We start from the raw sequence: 24,551 nt of genomic DNA on the forward strand, positions 1-24,551 counted from the left end.
AGGTTCTTCGAGTCGTTCGCTCGTTGTTTTGGGGGCTTGGTCGTCTCTTCTTTCCTTACCGCCATCAGATTGGTATTAGAGCCACGATTCTTTCCATGGCATATCGTCAACGTAGAGTACTCGACGTCAACGTAGCTCCCACGGAGCGTGACCTTCGTGATGTCGAGATGGATGAGCTGAGGAGGCAAGTGCAACAACTCCAACAGCAACTTGAGTGTCTCCAAGCTAGAAACCGTGATGAGTCACTTCATGGTTCGGATGTTGGCGAGGTTTGGGAGGTTAACCCTTTCCCTGACGAAGATTCTGATTCGTCTACCGAAAGGGCTTCTTCTCGATGACTTTGGAATATTGATTCAACCGAAACATTTTGTAACTTACTTTTTTTTATAATAATTCATTTCAAACTAGTAAGACACAAGAGATAATTTTGAACAATAGAAAGTTACATTTGTAATTTTGATAATTTTTAATCCATTACTTGTAATTGGATCAAAAGTTGCATTTGTAAATTTTCAATTCAACAATAACATTAAATATTTATTAAATACATCGTGAATTTGCTTTCTTAAAATACCTTATTTACATATAAAGGCAAGAATTTTTACATTTTTAAATAAATCTTTTTATAGTTAAATTTATAATTTTGTAACCAAAATTAATGTAAGTAAGTAGAATATTTTTGTGTGATTGAAGGACTTTTAAATTTTTTAACATCAAAAAGACAAAAGTCATTTCAATTTTTAGATCATACATTTTGGTGTCGGCGCTTTTCCCTTCCTTTTTGGAGTTTATGAAAACTTGCCAAACTGAGGAGAAAATGAATACTTTTCTTCTTTACTTGGAAATAGACAATGTTTTTACTTTCTTTATTGCAGTCATGGTGTATTATTTTTGCTGGGAATTATGCTACATTTGTTATATTAGTGACACAAGAAAAGTTGGTGAATGAGAGCTCATGATTTTAATTTATTGGACAAATGGTGGAACTTGATTAAGTGTTTCAGCCATTATCTATTATTTATAATATGCGTTTACAAAAAGGAGTATGTGTAATAATGTAAATTTGATTAAGTGTATTGAATAACTGTACTTGATAAATTATAAAATATAAAAATTAAAATATGTGGCTCCAAAAGAGTTTTCAATGCCTAACTAATTATAAAAGTGAAAATAGTGGTTCGACAAACTGAAAATTGAAATACCCAATTATTTTCTCCAGGAAATAAAAATTAGATATGTTAATCAATTAAAAAAACTATATGATGTATTATCATTACTACATAGAAAATATAAAAGTTTAAGTTAGAAAGATCAAATTTAATGTATGATGAATATACATCCATTGGACCGATATATTAAGTGGATTTTTTTCGTCATACTCTAAACATGAGTTGAATATTTATCAAGCAACAGTAATTTATGTGGCAATTAAAAAGTCAATAGATTTTCTCACAAATATGTTTACCATAACAAAAAATCACTAGGTTTTTAACGAGACCGGAATTTTATACCATTTAATTATTTTTATATAATTGTAAAGAAAGTTGAGTTATTTTATACACTAGAAGGGTGAGAAAGATTACGTTTCACATTTGAAGATTAGATGAAGATGGAACTAAATATTTGATCTGTAATATATCACACCTTTTCTGGGCTTCTATGAACTATATTAGGCCCCTGGAGGTGGTACGCTGACGAGACAAGTATTTGCGCTGCCTATTCAGTTCGTCTGATACGTTCGCAGTTGAACACAATAGTCTAAACTTTGCGTGGCGAGAGCGGTAATATTGCCATCACTGCTGCCCATCATATTTATTCATCCAAAAAATATGTCACACTCTTCATTGGTAGCAACCTGTGTGGGCTTAAGGTTTCACGAGTTGGACCTTGTCTTGGCAGCTGGCCTCATAGAACGCTTTGAATGCCCCGTGGGTTTGAGGAACATATTTGATGATCAATGAAAATTATTGATGTTGGTAAGTCCTGTAAAAGATTTGAAATAGAAATAGAAAAACCCTAGAAAAGGATTTGATTTCAATGAAAAGGTCTAAGGAACAAAGTGATGGAGAAAACGAGAAGACCATATGATGGTTCTAAAATATAATTAAAGGTTGTTGGACTGAAACCGTAGAGTCATTTCATGCTTAGTTTTCTGAGTTATTTTTGCACTAAATATGGTCAAATAAGATGTCATTGGAAAGTCCTAGAAGTCTAGTTTCGAATGCAACAAACTGTTTGTAATTTGGAGTTGTCTATGAAACGTTATTGTCTTTTTCGTGAGTTGTGTCCAGAAAAATCCGAGAAAATAGAATAAGAGTTAATGGGGTGTCTTGGGAAGCTAAAATGTCCTTGTGTCCTTGTTCTATAAATAGGATGATCATGTAAGGATATGGGCAAGTCATCTTTGAAGTAATCAATTTATATTGTAGAGTAACTCATTCTTTGAGTTGTTCTTCTCTGACTTCGAATAACTTAGGTGGATTCCTAAGGTTCTTCGAGTCGTTCGCTCGTTGTTTTGGGGGCTTGGTCGTCTCTTCTTTCCTTATCGCCATCAGATTGGTATTAGAGCCACGATTCTTTCCATGGCAAATCGTCGACGTAGAGTACCCGACATCAACGTAGCTCCCACGGAGTGTGACCTTCGTGATGTCGAGATGGATGAGCTGGGGAGGCAAGTGCAACAACTCCAACAGCAACTTGAGCGTCTCCAAGTTAGAAACCGTGATGAGTCACGTCATGGTTCGGATGTTGGCGAGGTTCGGGAGGTTAACCCTTTCCATGACGAAGATTCTGATTCGTCTACCGAAAGGGCTTCTTCTCGACTTGGCTGGAGGAATCGTTTTGAGGATTATGGCGTCAAAGTCGACATTCCCGACTTTGAAGGTTAAATGCACCCAGACGATTTCATTGATTGATTGGCTACCGTTGAACGAGTCTTCGACTTCAAGAACATTTCCAAAGAAACGAAGGTGAAGTTAGTCGCCATCAAATTGAAAAAACATGCTTCAGTTTGGTGGGAGAACTTGAAGAGGCGTCGAGAGCGTGAAGGAAAACGGAGGATTGTAACGTGGGAAAAGATTAAACGGGAGCTCAAGAAGAAGTTTCTTCCCGCAAGCTATAAGCAAGATATTTTCTCTCGGCTCTACAACTTCAAGCAAGAGGAGTTGACCGTAGAGGAATACACTGCGGAGTTTGAGCATCTCATGATGAAGTGCGATATCGTGGAGCCCGAGGAACAAACCATTGCTCGGTACCTTGGCGGTCTACGATCTGAGATTCGTAACGTGGTCCAATTGCAACCTTATTGGACTTTCGAGGATGTTTGCAAGCTGGCCGTTCGTGTGGAGAAGCAATCTAAGGAGAAGAGTACTCATAAGACCTTGGGAAGAGACGGGGTCTCTAACCGGGGGAGTGCTCCGACTCCGAAGTCATCATCGACTAGTAAAGCTTCTTCTTCCAAGGCTACACCCGCACAAGGTGGCACTTCTTGCAACACTTCAAGCACGATATCAAAACAATGCTTTAAGTGTCGAGGATTTGGTCACATCGCTTCCGAGTGTCCGAATCGGAAGATTATTTCCTTAGTGGAGGAAGCTAATGATGAGCCGGTGTATGACACTTACAATAACGAGGAGAATGAGGTTGAGCAAGAAGAGGTCACTTATGGTGATCAAGGGGAGGCTCTCGTCGTTCAACGCATCTTGAAGTCCGCACATGTTGAGGATGATAAGTAGTTGTGGCATAACATCTTCCACACCCGGTGCACTTCCCATGGCAAAGTGTGCACGGTCATTATCAATAGTGGGAGTTATGAGAATATCGTTTCCACTACCATGGTGAAAAAGTTGCACCTCAAGGTGGAGCCTCATCCGGATCCGTACAAGCTCTCTTGGTTCAAGAAAGGTAACGACGTTCATGTCAATAAACGTTGCTTGGTGCAATTCTCTATTGGCACGCATTATAAGGATGAGATTATGTGCGATGTGGTTCCCATGGATGCGTGTCATTTACTTCTTGGACAACCGTGGTTATATGATCGAAGGGTGATTTATGATGGCTTTAAGAACACCTACTCCTTTGTCAAGGAAGGTGTCAAGATTATTCTAGCACCTTGTAGAATGGATAGCAAGTCTAAGGCCGTCACGGGAGAAAGGAGCTCTTATCTCTCCAAATCTCAATTTCTCCAAGTCATGGATCGTTCTTCGGAGGCTTATGCACTCGTGCTCTTGGAGGAGAATGAAGAACGAGGGGATATTCCACCCGTAGTGAAGTATTTGCTCGAAGAATTTCAGGATGTGGTGCCCGATGAGATTCCGTCAAGACTTCCTCCCATGCAGGATATCCAATATCATATTGATTTGGTGCCCGGGGCTGCTATCCCAAGTAAGGCGGCGTATCGAATGAGTCCAAAGGAACATGAGGAGTTTCAACGCCAAGTCGACGAACTTTTGCATAAGGGGTTGATTCGGGAAAGTTTGAGCCCTTGTGCGGTTCCCGCTCTTCTCGTGCCAAAGAATGATGGATCTTGGAGGATGTACATTGATCGTCGGGCTGTGAATAAGATCACCATCAAGTATCGCTTTCCAATACCGCGACTTGATGATTTGCTTGATCAACTTCATGGATCTTCGGTCTTTTCCAAAATCGACCTTAGGAGCGGATATCATCAAATTCGAATGCGTCTCGAAGACGAGTGGAAGACAGCATTCAAGACGAGAGATGGTCTCTACGAGTGGCTAGTTATGCCATTCGGCCTCTCTAATGGTCCGAGTACCTTCATGCACCTCATGAACCATGTGTTGAAAGCTTTCATCGACAAGTTCTTGGTCGTCTATTTTGACGATATTTTGATCTATAGTACCAGTGTGGAGGAGCACCTGGAGCATTTTCGAGAGCTCTTTAAGGTGCTTCGAGAGCAACGACTATATACCAACCTTAAGAAGTGTCACTTCCTCACAAATAGTGTCAACTTCTTGGGTTATATTGTCTCTCAAGAAGGCATTTGCATGGATCCAAGTAAAGTGGAGGCGATCGTAAATTGGCCGACTCCAAGATCTCTCCAAGAGGTCCGGAGTTTCCATGGGCTAGCTTCTTTCTATCGGAGGTTCATTGCAGGGTTTAGCACTCTTGTCGCTCCTATCACGGAGTGCTTGAAAGGAGGTGTATTCAAGTGGGACGAGGCGGCTCAAAAGAGTTTTGAGCTAATAAAGAAGAAGATGACGGAGGCACCACTTCTTGCCTTGCTTGACTTTGAGAAAGTCTTCGAGGTATGTTGCGATGCTTCAAATGTGGGAATTGGAGCCGTTCTTTCTCAAGAAGGCAAACCACTTGCTTTCTTTAGTGAGAAGTTGAATGGACCGAGGAGGAATTATTCGACGTATGACAAGGAGTTTTATGCCATTGTTCGAGCTTTGGCCAATTGGAGGCATTATCTTATTTCGAAGGAATTTGTGCTCTTCTCGGACCATGAGGTGTTGAAGTACATTAATGGCCAACATAAGCTCAACAATCGCTATGCCAAGTGGGTGGAGTTCCTACAGGCCTACACGTTCGTGATCAAGCATAATAGTGACACTCAAAACCAAGTCGCTAATGCTTTGAGTCGGAGGTGTGGATTGCTTTCATCTATGCAAGTGTTGGGGTTCGAGATCATCAAGGAGCTTTATGAGGAGGATGTTGATTTTTCCAAGACATGGCGTGAATGTTCCAAAGGCCCTTGGAAGGACTTTCTCGTACATGATGACTATCTTTTCAAGTCCAATAAGTTGTGCATTCCTCAATGTTCTTTGAGGGAGGCCATCATCAAAGAAGCTCATGAGGGAGGACTTGGAGGTCACTTTGGGCGAGATAAAACGCTTGCTCTTATTGATGCGCAATTCTATTGGCCGAATATGATCTGAGACGTATCGAGACATGTCGAGCGCTGCAAAACATGTCATATTGCTAAGGCTCATTCTCAAAATACGGGCCTTTACACTCCACTTTCGGTCCCCAATGCACCTTGGGAAGATGTGAGCATCGATTTCGTGGTGGGATTACCAAGGACACAAAGGAACAAAGACTCGGTCATGGTGGTGGTGGATCGATTCTCTAAGATGGCGCACTTCGTTTCGTGCCTTAAGACCATGGATGCGTCTCATGTTGCGGATCTTTACTTCAGAGAGATTGAAAGCTTCATGGCATTCCGAGGACCATCACTTCCGATCGCGATACGAAGTTTATGAGTCACTTTTGGCGTATGCTTTGGAGAAAGCTTAGAACTACTCTTTAATTTAGTTCCTCCCATCATCCTCAAACCGATGGCCAAACGGAGGTGGTTAATCAAAGTTTGGGAAGCTTGCTAAGGTCCTTGGTGAAAGGAAATATTCGTCAATGGGACATGGTGCTGCCTCAAGCGGAGTTTGCTTATAACCGGTCTCAAAGCAAGTCTACCAGTGAGAGCCCATTCGAGGTTGTTTATGGATCTAATCCTATTGGTCCGTTGGATTTGGTCCCTCTTCCAATTAATCACTCTTTTAGTAGTGATGCTGAAGAAAGAGTGAAGCAAATTCGGAGTATGCATGAAAAGGTTCGCAAGAAGATCATCTGGCAAAATGAGAAGTACAAGGAGCAAGCCGACAAGTTCAGGAAGCTGGCAACTTTCAAGGAATGAGACTTGAGAGTTGGCGAAAACGCAAATAAGGTTGAGCTACCGGGAGACTATGGAGTTTCTGCGACTTTCAATGTCTCTGACCTATTGCCCTATGCTGGAGAAGACGAAGGGTCTGACTTGGGGACAAGTCTCTTCAAACTGGGGGAGAATGATGGAGAAAACGAGAAGACCATACGATGGTTTTAGAATATAATTAAAGGCTGTTGGACTGAAACCGTAGAGTCATTTCGTGCTTAGTTTTCTGAGTCATTTCTGCACTAAATAGGGTCAAATAAGATGTAATTGGAAAGCCCTAGAAGTCTAGTTTCCAATGCATCAAACTATTCGTAATTTGGAGTTGTCTAGGAAAAGTTATTGTCATTTTCGTGAGTTGTGTCCAGAAAAATCCGAGAAGATAAAATTAGAGTTAATGGGGTTTTGGGAATCTAAAAAGTCCTTGTGTCCTTGTTCTATAAATAGGATGATCGTGTAAGGACACGGGCAAGTCATCTTTGAAGTAATCAATTTATATTCTAGAGTAACTTATTCTTTGAGTTGTTCTTCTATGACTTCGAATAATTTAGGTGGATTCCTAAGGTTCTTCGGGTCGTTCGCTCATTATTTTGGGGGTTTTGTCCTCTCTTCTCTCCTTACCGCCATCACAAAGTTATGTAAAGCCGAAGAGGTTTTTCCTCGGTTAGTCCTCGAGAAATCAGAAAAGAAAGAGGAAAAAAAAAAGAGGTTTTAATTTCAAACCAAATACAATCTCTTTAAGAGAGCACAAAGAAACAACTTTCCTATATTCAGTCACAATTTAATACGCTTCCAGCTTCCAACCACCGAGTTCCGACTGAAGACTGAAGACTATCATAATTTTTTAACCAATATAATCAGTTGCATATGCAAAAGAATTTATGTGACTTAGAAGGAACAATCAGAAATTAGAAAAAGAACTAATGCGATTAATTTTTGAAGAACACGAAGTAGGGATCTCGGGATTATTCTTTGGTAAATTTCCTTCTTCGTCTTTTTCTTTCCTCGAGACCAAGTCGATCAATTCCTCCACTATCATTTTATTGAATAGAGATTATAATTCTAAATAAAGTAGGACGTGACCTGATAGTTCTCTTACTAATTCCTTCTCAAAATTAACATATCTAATCGGCCATCTATCACCATAACACTGATATATGGCAGATCAAATATATTAGCATTCAGAAGGGATAAGTAAGAGAATCATCTAGTCACGTCCTGCTTAAAGTTAACATTGACAGAACATAGAAGAAGGAACTCGAAAATTAATTTCATTGAGATCACAATCCTTCTTATTAGAGTTACATACAGTGGATAGATAACGTAGCAAAAAGAGAGCTTCAAATGTAAGTAAAAGAGATATCCGAAAATTTTCAATGAAACGACATCATCAATCATCTGTTTATATGCTCGTAATATTAGTTGCCATGAAATTACATCAACAATCATAACACAAGTTTTTGGTAAGCCTCCTCAAAAATTTGCACTTGAAATTCTACACGCAGAAAAAGATTTAAAAATCAAAGAATTAAAGTATGAGGAACAGAGTCACAATAAAGCCAAACCTCGGAACTTTTTTTTTTTCAAGAAATTGTTTATTTGACATCACAAAATCTCTCTTGATAGGATTATATGACTGCCTATACCATAGAAATTCTTCCACAGAGATTCCGAGACTTAAAAAAAAGACAATCTTTTATGAAATTATATATCAATTTAAGTACATTAAGCAAAGAGTAATCGAGGAAGAAAAGGTTTAGAACCTCTACTCTTCGAAAATTTTGCGATTGCAGATTAATTAATTAGAGTTTCCTCTATCGTTCAAGTTGCAATTGAGGGATTCTCCTCGATGTCTTCATAACCTTTCTCCTACGTGCACAGTTGACCGAATGCTCCTTGATTGTTTTCGCGACGTACTCATCCAATGCTCCCAATGGTCTCATCTGTACCTATATAAAGATGAGTTGGATAGATTCTCTTAGATTTGAGATTAGATTCACCATGATTTGAATTGTCTTGAAGATAGATGCTCCTTGGGCCTTAAGGTTCAGACATTGGCCCTACTCCTCATACACTGGTGGGCCTACCACATGGGCCGGAAAGGCCATAGTCATCAGGTAGAACGGTAGGACCACTGAACGGTAGAGAGTCTAGAGACACGGTAAAGCCGAAGTCGAGTCGATCATCACATGCAGGCTTCTGCTCGCTTATGCTTCGTTTGGCATTGCGTTTGAGGTAGCTTTAGTGCTTATTGACCACATGATTTTTCATTAGTGCAAAGAGCCGAAAGTGAGGTTTTAGACATCATATTTTAAGAGAAACCATACACTACACTGACTTGGCCATGTGATGGTCATTCTCAGTCCTTTTCATCGTCTGTGACTATACAAATTGAAATTTTATCCTTGCACTTGCATCATATTTGTTGGGCTAATTTAATTTCCAAGGGTATTTGCTTATGGTTCTCCCGGATTTGCATAGAGATGTCGACACGGATAACATCCATCGCGTTCATTTTGCTACAGATGCTGTTCTATATTGACTGCACGAAAAGAAAAAAACCAACGAAGGTGGTGTGCAAAATATTATAATAGGTATGGCAAAAAAAAAAAAAATTTGAGTGTGTATCTTGACATCTATAAGTTCAAAAGTCCTGACTAATCCATTTCAAGTTGTATTGACCCACTAAACAAGGATTTTTAACTTGATACCTTATTTAATGAGATTACGCGATGAATCACTCTTGTTGATCGCAAAGATTCATTTTTTGGTGAAATGACAAAGTATCCACGGCCACAAGTTGAGACTAACTTTCATCACATGGATATAAATATATATATATATATATATATATGCCTCTTGAAAAAAAAAAAGAGTAAATTGATCCGTATAGTTCTCAACCTCCTTTACCTTAGAGTCGAAGTGCTTTGGGGGGAAGAATATGCCAGAAATTCAAGTTTAAAGTTTTGTCCCCAATATTTGTCAATCTACTACATAAATTCAAACTGAAGTGCTCATATATGAAGAAAAAAGCAACACGTCCAATGCAAAACTGAGATATAAAAGCAATGGTCATCGCGGACTAAGACGTCAACGTCGTCAGAGAAAAATTGAGCTTTATGATATTAAAATCCAGATTCAATCGTGCGCTGCACTTTCCCTATGAATTGATGCCCATAGCTAAAATCCAAGTTGTCCTCTTCAGGGTTACGTTTTTCATTAAGAAAAGTACCTGAAATGACTATTTTTCGAAGTGAATCATAATATTCAAAAGTTTAATTGAATTATAATTAATTCAGTTGAATCGAGTCGGCTCATTAAGAGATAAAACTCTCTCAACTTGAATTTTCTACGCTCATAAAAATTTAAATTTGAAACTTTACTTAAACAAAATAAGTATCGAACAGTTTGAACTCATCTAGGTTAGTAATGAAATGTCTCTTTCGACATAAAGGTCCAGGCTTCATAATTTATGGTAAAGTCCGAGACGAAAGTTCAAAACATCTTCCGAACTTTGGGCTCATATAAATTACCCAAAAAAGAAGAATATAATATAAATAAAGGGTAAATATGGGCACTCCCGAACTTTGGGCTCATGTAAACTTCACTCCCTCAACCTTGAAAATGAAAACTTGACTCCCCAAACAATCAGTTTGTATGAATTTCACTCCCCAACCTTTATTTCACCAATAAAACATACTCTACTTTAGCATATATAATGCCCGTGCTTGTTTTAACGGACCAAAACACCCTTGGTAATGGATGAGAGACCACATTCTCCCACCAATTCTTATATGTTATTGCTCAAAATTAATAAGAAGACGATATAAAGTGTTTGTGGTTTACAGCTTATATCAGATTTCTTGCTCGAATTCTGAAATAAAAAGTCTAAAATAAAAGAATCTTTATTACTCTAAAATAAAAGAGTCTTGCTGTTTTTTTCAATTTAATCAAATAAGTGTCTAAAATTAATTAGTTATAAGTTAGTTATGTAGAATATAGGAGGAAGAGAGAAAAATGAGAGTGAGAGTCTTACTTCATGATTGAGTCAAAAATTACTTAATGAGTAAATAAATAAATAAATCATTTTTTACTTATAACTAGGCATCTCCTTTTTCCCAACATGATGCCCTAAAACCCTCCTTAAGAATCTTCTCTTTCTTATCCTTTCTCTCTTTTTCCTATACATATTTTATCTTAAATAATTAGGTCCTTATTTTTGAAGAATTTAATTTGTCAAACACAAGGGATCTTCGTTTTTCCATTCCCGCAATTTCTTTGTCTGGTCTGTGCAAGAAACAATTTGGTCGGAGCATCTTTTCACATTGATATTATCAAAGATTTGGATTTTGTTGCATTCATATATAAAATGTTATTATATATCACAAGCATTTGGCCTCTGCCTCAGCAAAATACGTCCCTATTTATTTTTTTTCTTTTTAAATATTCCGCAGTTTAAATTATTTAAAAATAGGCTCAATAACTACTAATATATAATAATATGATGACGAGCCATTGACACCTTCTTGTGACACTCGTCTTTCCTAACCAAATTCTGTAAAAAAAGATGCTTTCGTAATTTGGAAGTACTCGAATCGGGCTTCAACTTTGTAGCATGACATGTATCTATTTATTAATTGGATTCTTTTCTAAGCTAATAAAGGGAAAGCGATTCAAGCAAATAAAGAAAGAAAAAGGACAGAAAAAGAGAAAAACCTAAGCCATTATGAATTAGAATAAATCAAACTAGACTTTGTTACATAATTATTGTCTCGACTCTACAATAAAGCAGGAATGCGCTTGTTTAAATTTGAAGAGCCCCAAGATTGTGCTAGTGATAAGGAAGAATTTCAGTACCTACCTGATCCCAAATTCGATCCACCTTGAGATCAGCAAAGGTTCCATTTATGGGGCATTTATCTGATTCAGGCATCACTGTGGGTTCCAAAGTCCTAAGACATTAGCTGGGCAAAGTTTGGACACTCCCAATTACAAAAAAAAAAATGTTGAGCTCCGGCTAAGTACCTGCATGATGTGCCGTTAGCGCAATGATAGAGGATGGGTTTGGTATTTGGATATGCATTTATATCAATAACTAATTTATGCATAATGTGAGCTATTAACATAACGATAGCCATTGACATTTGGATATTCGTTGTATCAATAACCGATTTATCAGATCAAGTAAGGCCAAAAGGGCAAAAAAAAAAAAACAGAGACAGGTATCATGGGTACAAATTCCAATTTAAGAAGGAATTTCGCACTTTTTCAAATTTTCTTTTTGGGATGAATTTTCAAATGATTTTTCTTGGAATTTTTTTTTCTCTTGTGTGTACAAAAATCGCATGGAGTACCTTTTCTTTTTGTAACCAAACAACATTTCTATTCAATATTTGGAATTATGGAATTAGCTATTGCCCTAAATTACGATAGCGGTTACCCAACCTAATAAGAATCTACACTTTCTTCTTTTTTTTTTTTAATTTGTGTTCTGGACTACATGTATATCCACGCTGCCGATCTGAAAAGTACATTTTGGATGGAGTCAAGGATCCCTTTTAATATTTTCACTAGCCGAGATAGAGTTATTAGTGTTTCAAATTCAGTTCCTACCTAATCCTAAGATGTTCCCTTAATCATGCCCAAAAAAGAATCTGTGTTATGTCGGTTTGAATTAATGCTTGTATATATTTATCAATATTCTCATAACAGATGAGAATTTTTAATTTCTTACAGGTACACGAATCAATTGATCTTTTCTACAAGGAAAAACTAATCACTACCTCACCTTGGAAATTATTTTTTTAAGCTTTAAATGCTTTTCTCTTTTAGTCCATCTTTTTTTAATTCATTTTCATCAAGTAACTTTACTTACTTTTCTCTTTTAGCAATTTCATTATGTTCGTTCGTTTTCATACTATACCTTTAGTTGTTTTTCTATTATCACCATTTAATCAATTTTTCTATTAGGAAAATGGCAAGTTTTGGTCACATTTTTTAATAGTATCTTAATTCTCTCTCTCTTCCCCTCTCTTTGTTTTTGTAAATCTTGTCTTCAGTGTTTAACAATTTGTTCTTTAATCTCATTGCGTCTAATTCTTCCATAGAACACATAAAAAAAAAGAGGAAGACTACGAAAGGGTAAAGCGGGCGAATGGCGATTGAGGTCAAACGCCAGACGCCAAAGCGCAAGTGGGGTTGTCAATGACCTTATTGTTATGTCCACTTTCACTCTTTGCAAAGATGAAGAAAGTTAAGAGAGATCCAAGCGGTAGGGGCGTGGAATCAGCTCCCATTAGTGAAGTTTGTCATCGAGGACGTCACTCAAGGCAGTAGTGGCCGCCACAATCCCGTTGTCTCCTTTTAGATTGATCTCAAATTTTTTTAGGCTCTCTCTTTAGGTTAGGCCAGTGACCAACATTACCAGAGGTAAGCTCTCGACAACCTCACATTGGACGAGGTCATAGTTATGGAGCCAAGCTGACCCTTTTCTCTAAGTCCAGTACATTTGTTTTAAGTTCTTCAATTTAAATTAAAAAATTTCTTTTATTTTCATAGGGAAGTGGACATAATCGACGATCGCCTCTGATCTCGTCTGTGCAATGCTATCTGCAATTTGGCCTTGTGTCCCTCTCTTCCTCTTCAGCTTCCATCATCCTTTATATTTTTGTAAATAATAATTTTATTTTTTTAAAATAATTTCCTAGTTTTTAAAAGATTAAAGAAAAAAATGAGATAAAAATGGGTTTGTAACATTAAGAAAAAAATTGAAAGAATAAAAGAATTAGGACAAAAATGGAAAATTAATTAAATTTGAGGGCCAAAACTTGACTTTTATCTAACAGAATATTAATTGAAAGGATGAAAATAGAAATATAACCAAAAGTATAGGATAAGAAAGAAAAGGAAAGGAAAAGGACTAATACGACCGAAAAATAATCAAAGCTACTAGATGAGAACTAACCCCCACCCAACAAAAAAAGGTCCCTAAGGTGAGGCAGTAGGCTAAAAGTATAGTTTTCCCTTCTTATAAACAATTATATTCCCTAATTTTGGTGGGAGTAAAATATCTCGGAGAATCCCTGCAATATTTCTTGATCTTGTAATTTTCATTGAACATCTTGTACCATTTTACAAGTAATAATGAGATCTTTATTACTATTTTATGAGATTTTATGTATTTTCTACTTTAGACATTTGATATATTGGATATCATCTAAGTCAACTATCAATCAGTTTTTTTTTTATACTACCCAATATGGCTCCGACTAATTCGGGTTCGAGTTAAATCGAATTATCAATCATTTTAACTATGAGGGCAAATGATGTAGTAAAGTACGTGGTTGGTCTTTCTGTACGCATGTTCGTATGTGCCTAAAAAATATAACCAAAAAATCATCATGTTTCCCTTTGTAATACCCAAAAAAAGAAAAAAAAACAAATGAAATAATTGTTCCTTTTATCAGAAGAAAAGTAGGAAGTTGAGATTGTTGATTAACCTTGAAAAAGGTCATGAAGTTAAAGGGAAAAACCAATCTTAAATAGGCAAACTTCGTCCACGACAATCCGTAGAGCCATGAGATCGTAGAAAATGTTAATTTAGAACTACCAATCAGATGTTGAAGGCTATAACATATATTTACCATTCTATTTCTTTGCTTCGTCTATAATAATTCTACACGTAGTAGATAGAGACGAGAAACGAAATAGGGGATTGATTATAATCTTTGAAACACGTTTGACTGGCTAAAGAACTTTTTCTCTTTTGGCTAGTGATTATAATGGAACATCGATTAGGGGCATTTTAGAGCATAAAATATGTGCATTGTCACTTTGCAGTTGACACTTTCCGGACTCCTCAACGTGGTCAAGCTGTGGCGGCAAAAAATATATATATATATTCACGACGAAGCACATGGAGAAGCGTGATCCAGCCCTGCTGTGCCTTGGGCGAATGAACATGCACATCTGTATGTCCTGTTGCACGTTCCATGGCTTCATGCTTTTAGCCTCCAATTGCCTCAGGATCTTGGAGGCCGACCTGAGCCATGGCCATTGTCATGTGCTGGAAGAGATCGAGTGATAGGGTTGAGCCGGTCTCCGAGCATGAGGACAAGTTGCATATTTCTACCGGACCGATAACCAGAGCACGTGCCAAGAAATTGGAGCACGCTTTGCAGAACTTATGGACGAATATTCTGGAAGAGGCATGCAGTTCGAGAGACGAGCGAGTCGACTCGGGGCTGATTTTGGTCATCAAGAGTGCTGAACCTCATCAGTACACATCGGGACATTAAATGATGACCACAACCACCTCAAATCGGGTTGAATATGCATCCTAGAAGATGGCCACCAATTCTGGTTTGACTATTAGGTTGGAATATGCCTTCTAGAAGATGGTCACCAAATCTGGGTGGAATATTAGGTTGGAATATCTGGTTGGAATATCTGGTTGGACTATTAGGTTGGAATATGCCATCTAGAATATGCTTGTTTTCCTTAGTTGTCTTCAATTGCAAGAGCATTATATAAGCTCCTCCCTAGGTTAGTTTTAGACACAACTCTTCTACCATTTTTCCTATCTTGTGAGAGATATTCTCCAAATTGTTCTTGTTGAACTTATGCTTCAAGGGTTGCAAGTCGATTACTTGTAGTTCTTAAGCTTCTTATAATATCGGTTTCTAGCTCTATATAGCTACGGGGTCGATATTCCACCTTTCGAAATCTCTATCTTGGACGATCCGGGATTTGATTCCATATCATTGTTGCTGGGTTCCGCGACGGATTCGACGGGGTTCACATCATTTTGGTATCAGAGCTTAGGCTCCAAATTGAGGTTTCATCTATCCTTGTTCTTTCCTTGTTCACCATTCTGGAATTTTTAGATCTATCTTCCATTTCTATCCTTTCCATTTAGTCTTGACTGATCCGTTCATAGCTATTAAAAAAAAAAATCGTCCAAAAAAAAAAACGTGAAAAAGAATCAAAAAAAAAAAAAAAAAAGAGGAGAGGAGATCTGATTACACAGGCCTTAAGTAGATCTGTCATAGTTGCTTCCATTCTGCTTTTCTCCGATCGTATTTGTGTCCATTCCATCTTTGATTTGTCTGGGCTCATTCCTTTTACATACATCTTGTCCATCCATATATCTCTTTGCTTCTTTGCTACTTGGAACTGATATTATAAGTGGCTCGAGCGAACAAGTAATTTCCTCAAGGACTTGTAATTAGATTGCTCAGTTCGTCCAGAACTTTGTGGAGAAATCTGTGAGAGGAAAAAGGCCAGAGGGAGTGAGACCATCAGAGGGTAAAAGCCATTGTATCGAGTGAAATACGAGAGTTTGTGTGACATCGATTTGAGAGTAAACACGTGAGGGAGTGATTGTGAGGTTCTTTTTCTCTAATATTTCTTTGCAGATTTCAACATGTCGCAAGAAGATAGCGGGGGACATGAGCAAAGTAGTGGAGGGCCTGGTCAAAGCACAATTATTCGGGCTATGCAACAACAATTTGAGCGAATGAACATGGTGCTCAATACGATTAATGACCGGTTGGAGAGGCATGATGAGCGGATTGACCAGTTGCGACAAGCTCCCAATCAGCAACCAAGGAGGAACAATAACCGACAGCCAGCACCTACTACTGATCCATTTGATGGCCACGAGGAGGGATCCTATGATGATGAGGATGATGTGTCTTCCATTGCCGCAATGAGACGAGCTCGAGGAGCAAGGGCTGAGACGCCATGGCGCGGACGTGGAAGGCGCCAAGAAAGAGACACCGTTGATCGTAATATGGGGTCCATCAAGCTGACCATTCCTCCATTCCAAGGCAAGAGCGATCCCGATATTTACATCGAATGGGAAAGAAGGGTTGAACTGGTTTTTGATTGTCACAACTACTCCGAGGAGAAGAAGGTGAAGCTTGCAGCTGTGGCATTCACCGACTATGCCATAGTTTGGTGGGATCAATTGACGGTGAGTAGACGCCGAAATGGAGAGCGACCTATTGACAATTGGGAGGGCATGAAAGCTGTCATGCGGAGGAGGTTTGTCCCATCCCATTACTACCGGGATTTATACTTGAAGCTGCAGAATCTTAAGCAAGGGTCTAAGACCGTGGAGGAGTACCACAAGGAGATGGAGATTGCCATGATTCGCGCCAATGTTGAGGAGGATCGAGAGGCAACCATGGCTCGGTTCATTAGTGGACTTAATCGGGAGATTGCCAATATTGTGGAGCTGCACCATTATGTGGAGCTTGAAGAATTGGTGCACATGGCTATGAAGGTTGAGAGGCAACTCAAGAAGGGGGGACGATCGTCATCCAGGTTCGAATCCTCTAATTCGAATTCGAAGTGGACTTCCAAGTTTGAAGGGGCTGGACCTAAATGGACTGGTTCGAAGCAAGAGGAGAAGGCCAAGGGAAACAAGCCCGCAACCAAGCCATCATCTGATTCTAAGGAGAGGGGTAACTCTTCTTCCCAACCTCAAAGAAACCGTGATGTAAAATGCTTTCGTTGTTTGGGTTCTAGTCATTATGCTTCTCAATGCCCGAACAAGAGAGCCATGATTATGTTAGATAACGGGGAGATTGCAAGTGCGGATGAGTATGAGAGTGACACTGACTCTATGCCATCACTTGAAGATGCCGATGATGTGGAGCATGCTGTATCGGGTCAAACTCTTGTTGTTTTGAGAGCTCTACATGTGCAAGCCAAAGAAGATGGTGATGGGCTACAAAGAGAGAACATTTTCTACACTCGATGCCACGTGAAGGATCGAGTATGTGGACTGATTATTGATGGGGGAAGCACTGTGAATGTGGCAAGCAAGCTGATGGTGGAGAAGCTTGGTTTGAGCACTCAAAAGCATCCAAGGCCATATAGACTTCAGTGGCTGAATGAGAGTGGTGAATTAAAGGTGACAAAACAAGTGTTAATCTCATTTTCTATTGGGAAGTACCATGATGAAGTTTTGTGTGATGTAGTTCCTATGATAGCCAGCCATTTGTTACTCGGGAGGCCATGGCAATTTGATCGAAGAACTACACATGACGGGTACAAGAATCGGTATAGTTTCATCAAGGATGGTCGAAGCATGACACTTGCACCGCTGCCACCACATCAAGTGTTCGAAGAGCAACTCCAAATCAAAAGGTCCAGTGCTGAGAGTTCAAAAGAAAGTAAGAGAGTGGCTGAACCAAAAGAAAAGGAGAGTAAAAGTGAGAGGAAAGAAATTCGAGAGAAAAGTGAGAAAGAGAGTGAAAAGAAAGAAAAATGTGAGAGTTCAGCCTTGAAAAGAAAAGAGGGAAGAAATTGAGTTTCTTCACAAAAGAAAGAGAATTAGAGAGTGTTAGTAAGGATGAAAGGCCAATGATATTGTTCTTGTACAAAGAGGCCTACTTATCTAATACTTTTAACCTATATTTGCCTAGTGTTGTGGTTTCTCTTTTGCAGGAGTATGATGATGTGTTTCTTGAGGGGACGCCACCAGGATTGCCACCAATCCGTGGGATCGAACATCAAATTGATTTCATTCCAGGAGCGCCCATTCCAAACCGGCCAGCATATCGGTGTAATCCCGAAGAAGCAAAAGAACTCCAAAAGCAAGTTGATGAGTTGCTGACCAAGGGCTATGTCCGAGAGAGCATGAGTCCATGCTCTGTGCCCGTGTTGCTTGTTCCCAAGAAAGATGGCACATGGAGAATGTGTGTGGATTGTCGAGCTGTGAATAAGATAACGGTAAAGTATCGCTATCCTATTCCTCGATTAGATGATATGCTTGATGAATTGCATGGTTCCACTATATTTTCTAAGATTGATTTGAAGAGTGGATACCATCAAATTCGCATGAAAGAAGGAGATGAGTGGAAAACAGCATTTAAAACCAAGAGTGGATTGTATGAGTGGTTAGTGATGCCATTTGGATTGACTAATGCACCCAGCACATTTATGCGCCTTATGAATCATGTCTTGCGTGCTTACATTGGAAAATTTGTTGTTGTTTACTTTGATGATATTCTGATTTATAGCAAAACTGAGCATGATCATATGAATCATTTGAGGTGTGTTCTTGAGGTGCTGAGGCATGAGAAGTTATATGCTAACCTTAAGAAGTGTGAATTTTTCTTGGAAAGTGTTGTTTTTCTTGGTTTTGTCGTAAGTTCCAAGGGTGGTGTGGAAGTGGATGAAGAGAAGGTGAAAGCAATCCGGGAATGGCCTACACCCACTACCATTGCTGAGGTCCGAAGCTTCCATGGCCTTGCTGGGTTCTATCGAAGATTTGTGCGCAATTTTAGCACCATAGCTGCTCCTTTGACCGAGATCATCAAGAAGGAAGTTGGCTTTAGATGGGGCAAAGAGCAAGAGAATGCATTCAATACCTTGAAAGAAAAGCTAAGTTATGCTCCTTTACTGATTTTACCGGACTTTTCTAAACCTTTTGAAATCGAATGTGATGCTTCCGGTATTGGTATAGGTGCCGTCCTTATGCAAGAGAAGAGGCCTATTGCTTACTTCAGTGAGAAGCTCAACGGGGCTGCGTTGAACTACTCCACATACGACAAGGAATTCTATGCTTTGGTGAGGGCTTTGGAGACATGGCAGCATTACTTGTGGTCCAAGGAGTTCATCATTCTCACCGACCATGAGTCCTTGAAGCATTTAAAGGGTCAAAGCAAGCTGAACCGAAGGCACACACGTTGGATCGAGTTCATCGAGATGTTTCCCTATGTGATCCAATACAAGAAAGGTAAGGAAAATGTAGTGGCTGATGCCTTATCTCGCAGGTATACTCTTATCTCAACTCTTGATGCCAAACTTTTGGGATTTGAATATATCAAAGAGTTATACTTGCATGATCATGATTTTAAGGAAGTCTTTTCTGAATGTGAAAAAGGGGCTTTTGACAAGTTTTATAAGCATGAGGGGTATTTGTTTCGTGAAAACAAGCTATGTATTCCACAAAGTTCCATGCGAGAATTGCTTGTTAGGGAAGCCCATGGGGGAGGTTTAATGGGGCATTTTGGTGTGGCTAAGACCTTAGATGTTTTGAGAGAGCATTTCTTTTGGCCACATATGAAAAGAGACGTTGAAAGGATCTGTCTTAGGTGTGTCACATGTAAGAAAGCTAAGTCTAAGATTCAACCTCATGGACTTTACATGCCTTTGCCCGTTCCTAGTCATCCATGGACTGATGTATCAATGGATTTTGTTTTGGGTTTGCCTAGGACTAAGAATGGTAAGGATTCTATCTTTGTAGTAGTGGATCGTTTTTCAAAGATGGCTCATTTTATTCCTTGTAAGAAGACGGATGACGCTACTCATGTGGCGGGCCTTTTCTTTAAGGAAGTAGTGCGTTTGCATGGCATCCCCAGAACAATTGTAAGTGATCGTGATGTTAAGTTCCTAAGTCACTTTTGGCGTGTTTTGTGGGGAAAATTGGGAACAAAGCTATTGTTTTCTACCACTTGCCACCCACAAACTGATGGGCAAACAGAGGTTGTAAATCGAACCTTAGGTACTTTGCTGCGAGCTGTTATTAAAAGGAACGTGAAAAGTTGGGAAGATTGCATTCCATTCGTTGAGTTTGCATATAATCGGGCCATGCATTCTTCTACTAAGTTTTCTCCCTTTGAGGTTGTTTATGGCTTTAATCCACTGACCCCATTGGATTTAACTCCATTGCCTATTGGTGAGATTGTTAGCCTTGATGGAAAGCGTAAGGCAGAACTTGTGAAGAAGATCCATGAAGAAGCAAGGAACCACATCTTGCACAAAAACGAGCAAGCTGCCACTCGAGCCAACAAGGGAAGAAAGCATGTCACTTTCGAACCGGGAGATTGGGTCTGGGTTCATTTCAGGAAGGAGAGGTTTTCAAGCCAAAGGAAATCAAAGCTAAATCCGCGAGGAGATGGACCATTCCAAGTCTTAGAAAAGATTAATGACAATGCATATAAACTCGATTTGCCGGGAGAGTATCAAGTGAGTTCTACATTTAATGTTTCTGATCTTTCTCCCTTTGATGTGGGCGCAGATTCGAGGACGAATCCTTTTGAAGAAGGGGGGAATGATAGGGTTGAGCCGGTCTCCGAGCATGAGGACAAGTTGCATATTTCTACCGGACCGATAACCAGAGCACGTGCCAAGAAATTGGAGCACGCTTTGCAGAACTTATGGACGAATATTCTGGAAGAGGCATGCAGTTCGAGAGACGAGCGAGTCGACTCGGGGCTGATTTTGGTCATCAAGAGTGCTGAACCTCATCAGTACACATCGGGACATTAAATGATGACCACAACCACCTCAAATCGGGTTGAATATGCATCCTAGAAGATGGCCACCAATTCTGGTTTGACTATTAGGTTGGAATATGCCTTCTAGAAGATGGTCACCAAATCTGGGTGGAATATTAGGTTGGAATATCTGGTTGGAATATCTGGTTGGACTATTAGGTTGGAATATGCCATCTAGAATATGCTTGTTTTCCTTAGTTGTCTTCAATTGCAAGAGCATTATATAAGCTCCTCCCTAGGTTAGTTTTAGACACAACTCTTCTACCATTTTTCCTATCTTGTGAGAGATATTCTCCAAATTGTTCTTGTTGAACTTATGCTTCAAGGGTTGCAAGTCGATTACTTGTAGTTCTTAAGCTTCTTATAATATCGGTTTCTAGCTCTATATAGCTACGGGGTCGATATTCCACCTTTCGAAATCTCTATCTTGGACGATCCGGGATTTGATTCCATATCATTGTTGCTGGGTTCCGCGACGGATTCGACGGGGTTCACATCATCGAGGGCCTAGCTGCAGAGACCAAGGTGAGACCAGCCAAAGTTGCGGAGGAGTTTATGAAGATGAGGATCCTGGAGTCGCCCTTGATGGGCATGTGCAGCTGCTTAAAAAGAAGAAAATGGAAGGTGGAGATTTAGTTGGGGCCCGAGAAAGGGAAAGGCAGATAATCGAGGACTAGCTATATGATTGAGGAGTCGGAGGATTAGACCAATCAATAAAAAGGAATAAGTGCAAATATGATTTTGATGATGGAATAATAATGGAAACTGAAGCATATTGCTATACCTATTGCGTTCAGTAATTCCGTGCGATTCCCCTTCCATTCTATTGTCATATATGGCGACACCGAGGGAGTGGAAATTCCTTTGATTAAAAAACTGAAAATCCATCCAAAAAAAAAAAAATTGCAGCCTAACGGTGCACGTGTGATTTAAAGGCCGCATGTTTGATACCTAATGAGATTATCGTGCCGCTTTTTACTTATTTAGAATTTCTAAATAGGTAAATCAAAAAGATGGTATAGTGCAATGACACACGCCCTCATGTGATAATCAAAAGGTTCTAGATTTGATACATAGTATGATTACACATGTCCCTTTATTAGCTATTAGGATTTATATTACATACTACTTGGCCCAAGGGCCTCCTATATAACCGAACAAATTGAAAATTCTGTAACTTGGGATTGCTATAATGACCGCATCATGTTACGTTATCTATTATAACATAGGGAACAAAGAAAGATACATTTTCTCTTTCGAACCAATTTTTTTTTGGAAAAATAGCCCTATATAATACAATTTTTACCTTAATCCTAGCACGTTTTTAAAAGTTGTCACAATTTAGCACGAATCACCATTTTATTCCCGGATCTAGCACACCGTTAAACTCCGTCTAAAAACCGTTAAACACCATTAGACGGAGTGTAACGAAAAGAATGGTAATTATTTTTTATCTGAAGATTCACCGTTCAAAAAACTTAGAAATTTTGTACAGGGCTTCATAATAATATAAGAAATGTGGGGTAAAAGTTTCACCTCGTTTTGAGATCAGACAATTCACAAAAGTTATCTAAATCACAACGCCGAAAAAAGAGGTAAATATTTTTTATCTGAAAATTCACCACCTAGAAAAATATGAAAATTTGTGTGGAACTTTATAATAACATCAGGAACATGGGGGTAAGAGTTTCATCTCGTTTGGAGGTCGGGCGATTCACAAAAACTATCAAAATCGGAACATCGAAAAGATGGGTAAATATATTTTATCTGAAGAGTCACCGCCAAAAAAAATCTGAAAATCTGTGAGGAGCTTTATAATAATATTAGGAACACGGGGAAAATTTTCATTTAGTTTGGAGATCGGACGGTTTACAAAAACTATCAAAATTAGAGCACCGAAAAGAAGGGTAATTATTTTTTATTTGAAGATTCACCACCTAGAAAAATTTGAAATTTTGTGTGGAGCTTTATAATAATATTAGGAACATGGGGTAAAAGTTTCATCTTATTTTGAGACCGGACGATTCACAAAAGCTATCAAATCACAACACAAAAAAAGAGGTAAATATTTTTTATCTGAAAATTCACCACCCAGAAAAATCTAAACATTTGTGTGGAGCTTTATAATAACATCAGGAACATGGGGTAAAAGTTTCACCTTGTTTTGAGATCGTACGGCTCACAAAAACTATCAAAATCAGAACACCAAAAAAAGGGGTAAATATTTTTCTAAGGGAAAATAGCCCCATGTAGCACAATTTTTATCTTATTTTCAGTTCCTAGCACGTTTTTAAAAATTATCACGATCTAGCACGAATCACCATTGTATTCCCGGATCTAGCACACCGTTAAACTCCGTCTAACGGTGTTTAACGGTTTTTAGAAGGAGTTTAACAGTGTGTTAGATCCGGGAATAAAATGGTGATTCGTGCTAGATCGTGATAACTTTTAAAAACGTGCTAGGAAGTGAAAATAATGTAAAAATTGTGCTATATGGGATTATTTTCCCATTTTTTTAATGAGGTTGTGTAATATTTATGAAAACTAGGCGAAAGGCCCGCGCGTATGTATGGACTAGACATAATTAAAAATATTGTTAAACTATTAATAAGTTAGCAAAATAATATATAAAATATGAATCTACACACCGAATATATTTTTATTTATATTTTTGTATTGTCATAGTGCATAAGCAATGTCTTCTCAAAACAATTCAACTTTATCTATTTTATATGTTATAATTTGTAAAGACATCAAAAAAAAAAATATCTAGATAGCCTAAATATATTCTAGGTCCTTACATACCCAAAGCCAACTATTTTTCTCTTCCACAACTTAGCTATTGTTTCCTTTCCTTTTTTTTTAGGTAATTTGTTTCCTTCTCTTAAGATAGGTATTTTTATCATTTTTATTTTGTTTTGCTACATTTCTTGTAAAAATTTTGGGATAATTTACTGATAGTAGGTCGTGTTTAAAATGGAAGGTGTTTAAAACGAAGTTACTCTTCCAGTCACTGCCTAAAGTCCATTGCATACAAATGTACATCTATATATATATATATATATATGAGAGAGAGTTATGGTCTTTCATTCATTTAGTTCCTTTCGACTTTTACAAGTAATGTGGCAGCATGACATTATCTCATTTTGCACATATTTTATTCGTGGTGACTCGAAAAATCATGCAATTATACACTCACACTCTTTTATACGTGACACATTCATATGCTTTGCTCCTCCTTTATAATTGCATATAGATACGTAAATAAGGTCCATTGAATTTTTTAATATTTTTATAAATTTCAGAATAAAAATCTATATTCTGAAATCAAAAGAAAAATAAATAAATAAATAAAATTACATGGATGGAAATAAGAGATTGAAGGGGTGGGGGATGCCGGTTGCGACCACCAACGCCCGACCATGCTCGTCGATGGCCACCGGCGACCTGGGACAGGGAGAATGAAGGGGACTGCGATTGCCATTCCGAACTGACCCTTGAGAACAAACTAAATGCAAGAATCAAGATTGGGCCGGAATGGGGATTCTAATTCCGCCAACCAAATAATTATAATATCCCCTTCGGTTCAGCTT

General features: G+C 38.6%; 2 protein-coding genes across 2 annotated transcripts; both read left to right on the top strand.

Moving 5' to 3' along the window:
- Positions 1-2,582: 2,582 nt before the first annotated feature.
- On the top strand, positions 2,583-3,734 carry LOC116212098. Its single transcript, XM_031546679.1, has 2 exons — positions 2,583-2,883; positions 3,010-3,734. Exons 1-2 carry the CDS (start codon positions 2,583-2,585, stop codon positions 3,732-3,734), a joined length of 1,026 nt encoding a protein of 341 aa, XP_031402539.1.
- A 10,992-nt stretch (positions 3,735-14,726) lies between these two features.
- Positions 14,727-17,984, top strand: LOC116212099. Its single transcript, XM_031546680.1, has 2 exons — positions 14,727-17,133; positions 17,311-17,984. Exons 1-2 carry the CDS (start codon positions 16,089-16,091, stop codon positions 17,982-17,984), a joined length of 1,719 nt encoding a protein of 572 aa, XP_031402540.1. The 5' UTR covers positions 14,727-16,088.
- Positions 17,985-24,551: the final 6,567 nt, after the last annotated feature.

Source organism: Punica granatum, chromosome 6 (genome assembly GCF_007655135.1).
Source record: "Punica granatum isolate Tunisia-2019 chromosome 6, ASM765513v2, whole genome shotgun sequence".
Classification (NCBI taxonomy): domain Eukaryota; kingdom Viridiplantae; phylum Streptophyta; class Magnoliopsida; order Myrtales; family Lythraceae; genus Punica; species Punica granatum.

Bases quoted from the DNA above. Each gene is read 5' to 3' on its own strand.
- LOC116212098 (XM_031546679.1), top strand. From the start codon at position 2,583: ATGGCAAATCGTCGACGTAGAGTACCCGACATCAACGTAGCTCCCACG. The intron at 2,884-3,009 runs GTTAAATGCACC...AACATGCTTCAG, and splicing joins CGACATTCCCGACTTTGAAG to TTTGGTGGGAGAACTTGAAG.
- LOC116212099 (XM_031546680.1), top strand. From the start codon at position 16,089: ATGTCGCAAGAAGATAGCGGGGGACATGAGCAAAGTAGTGGAGGGCCT. The intron at 17,134-17,310 runs GTAACTCTTCTT...CATCACTTGAAG, and splicing joins ATCTGATTCTAAGGAGAGGG to ATGCCGATGATGTGGAGCAT.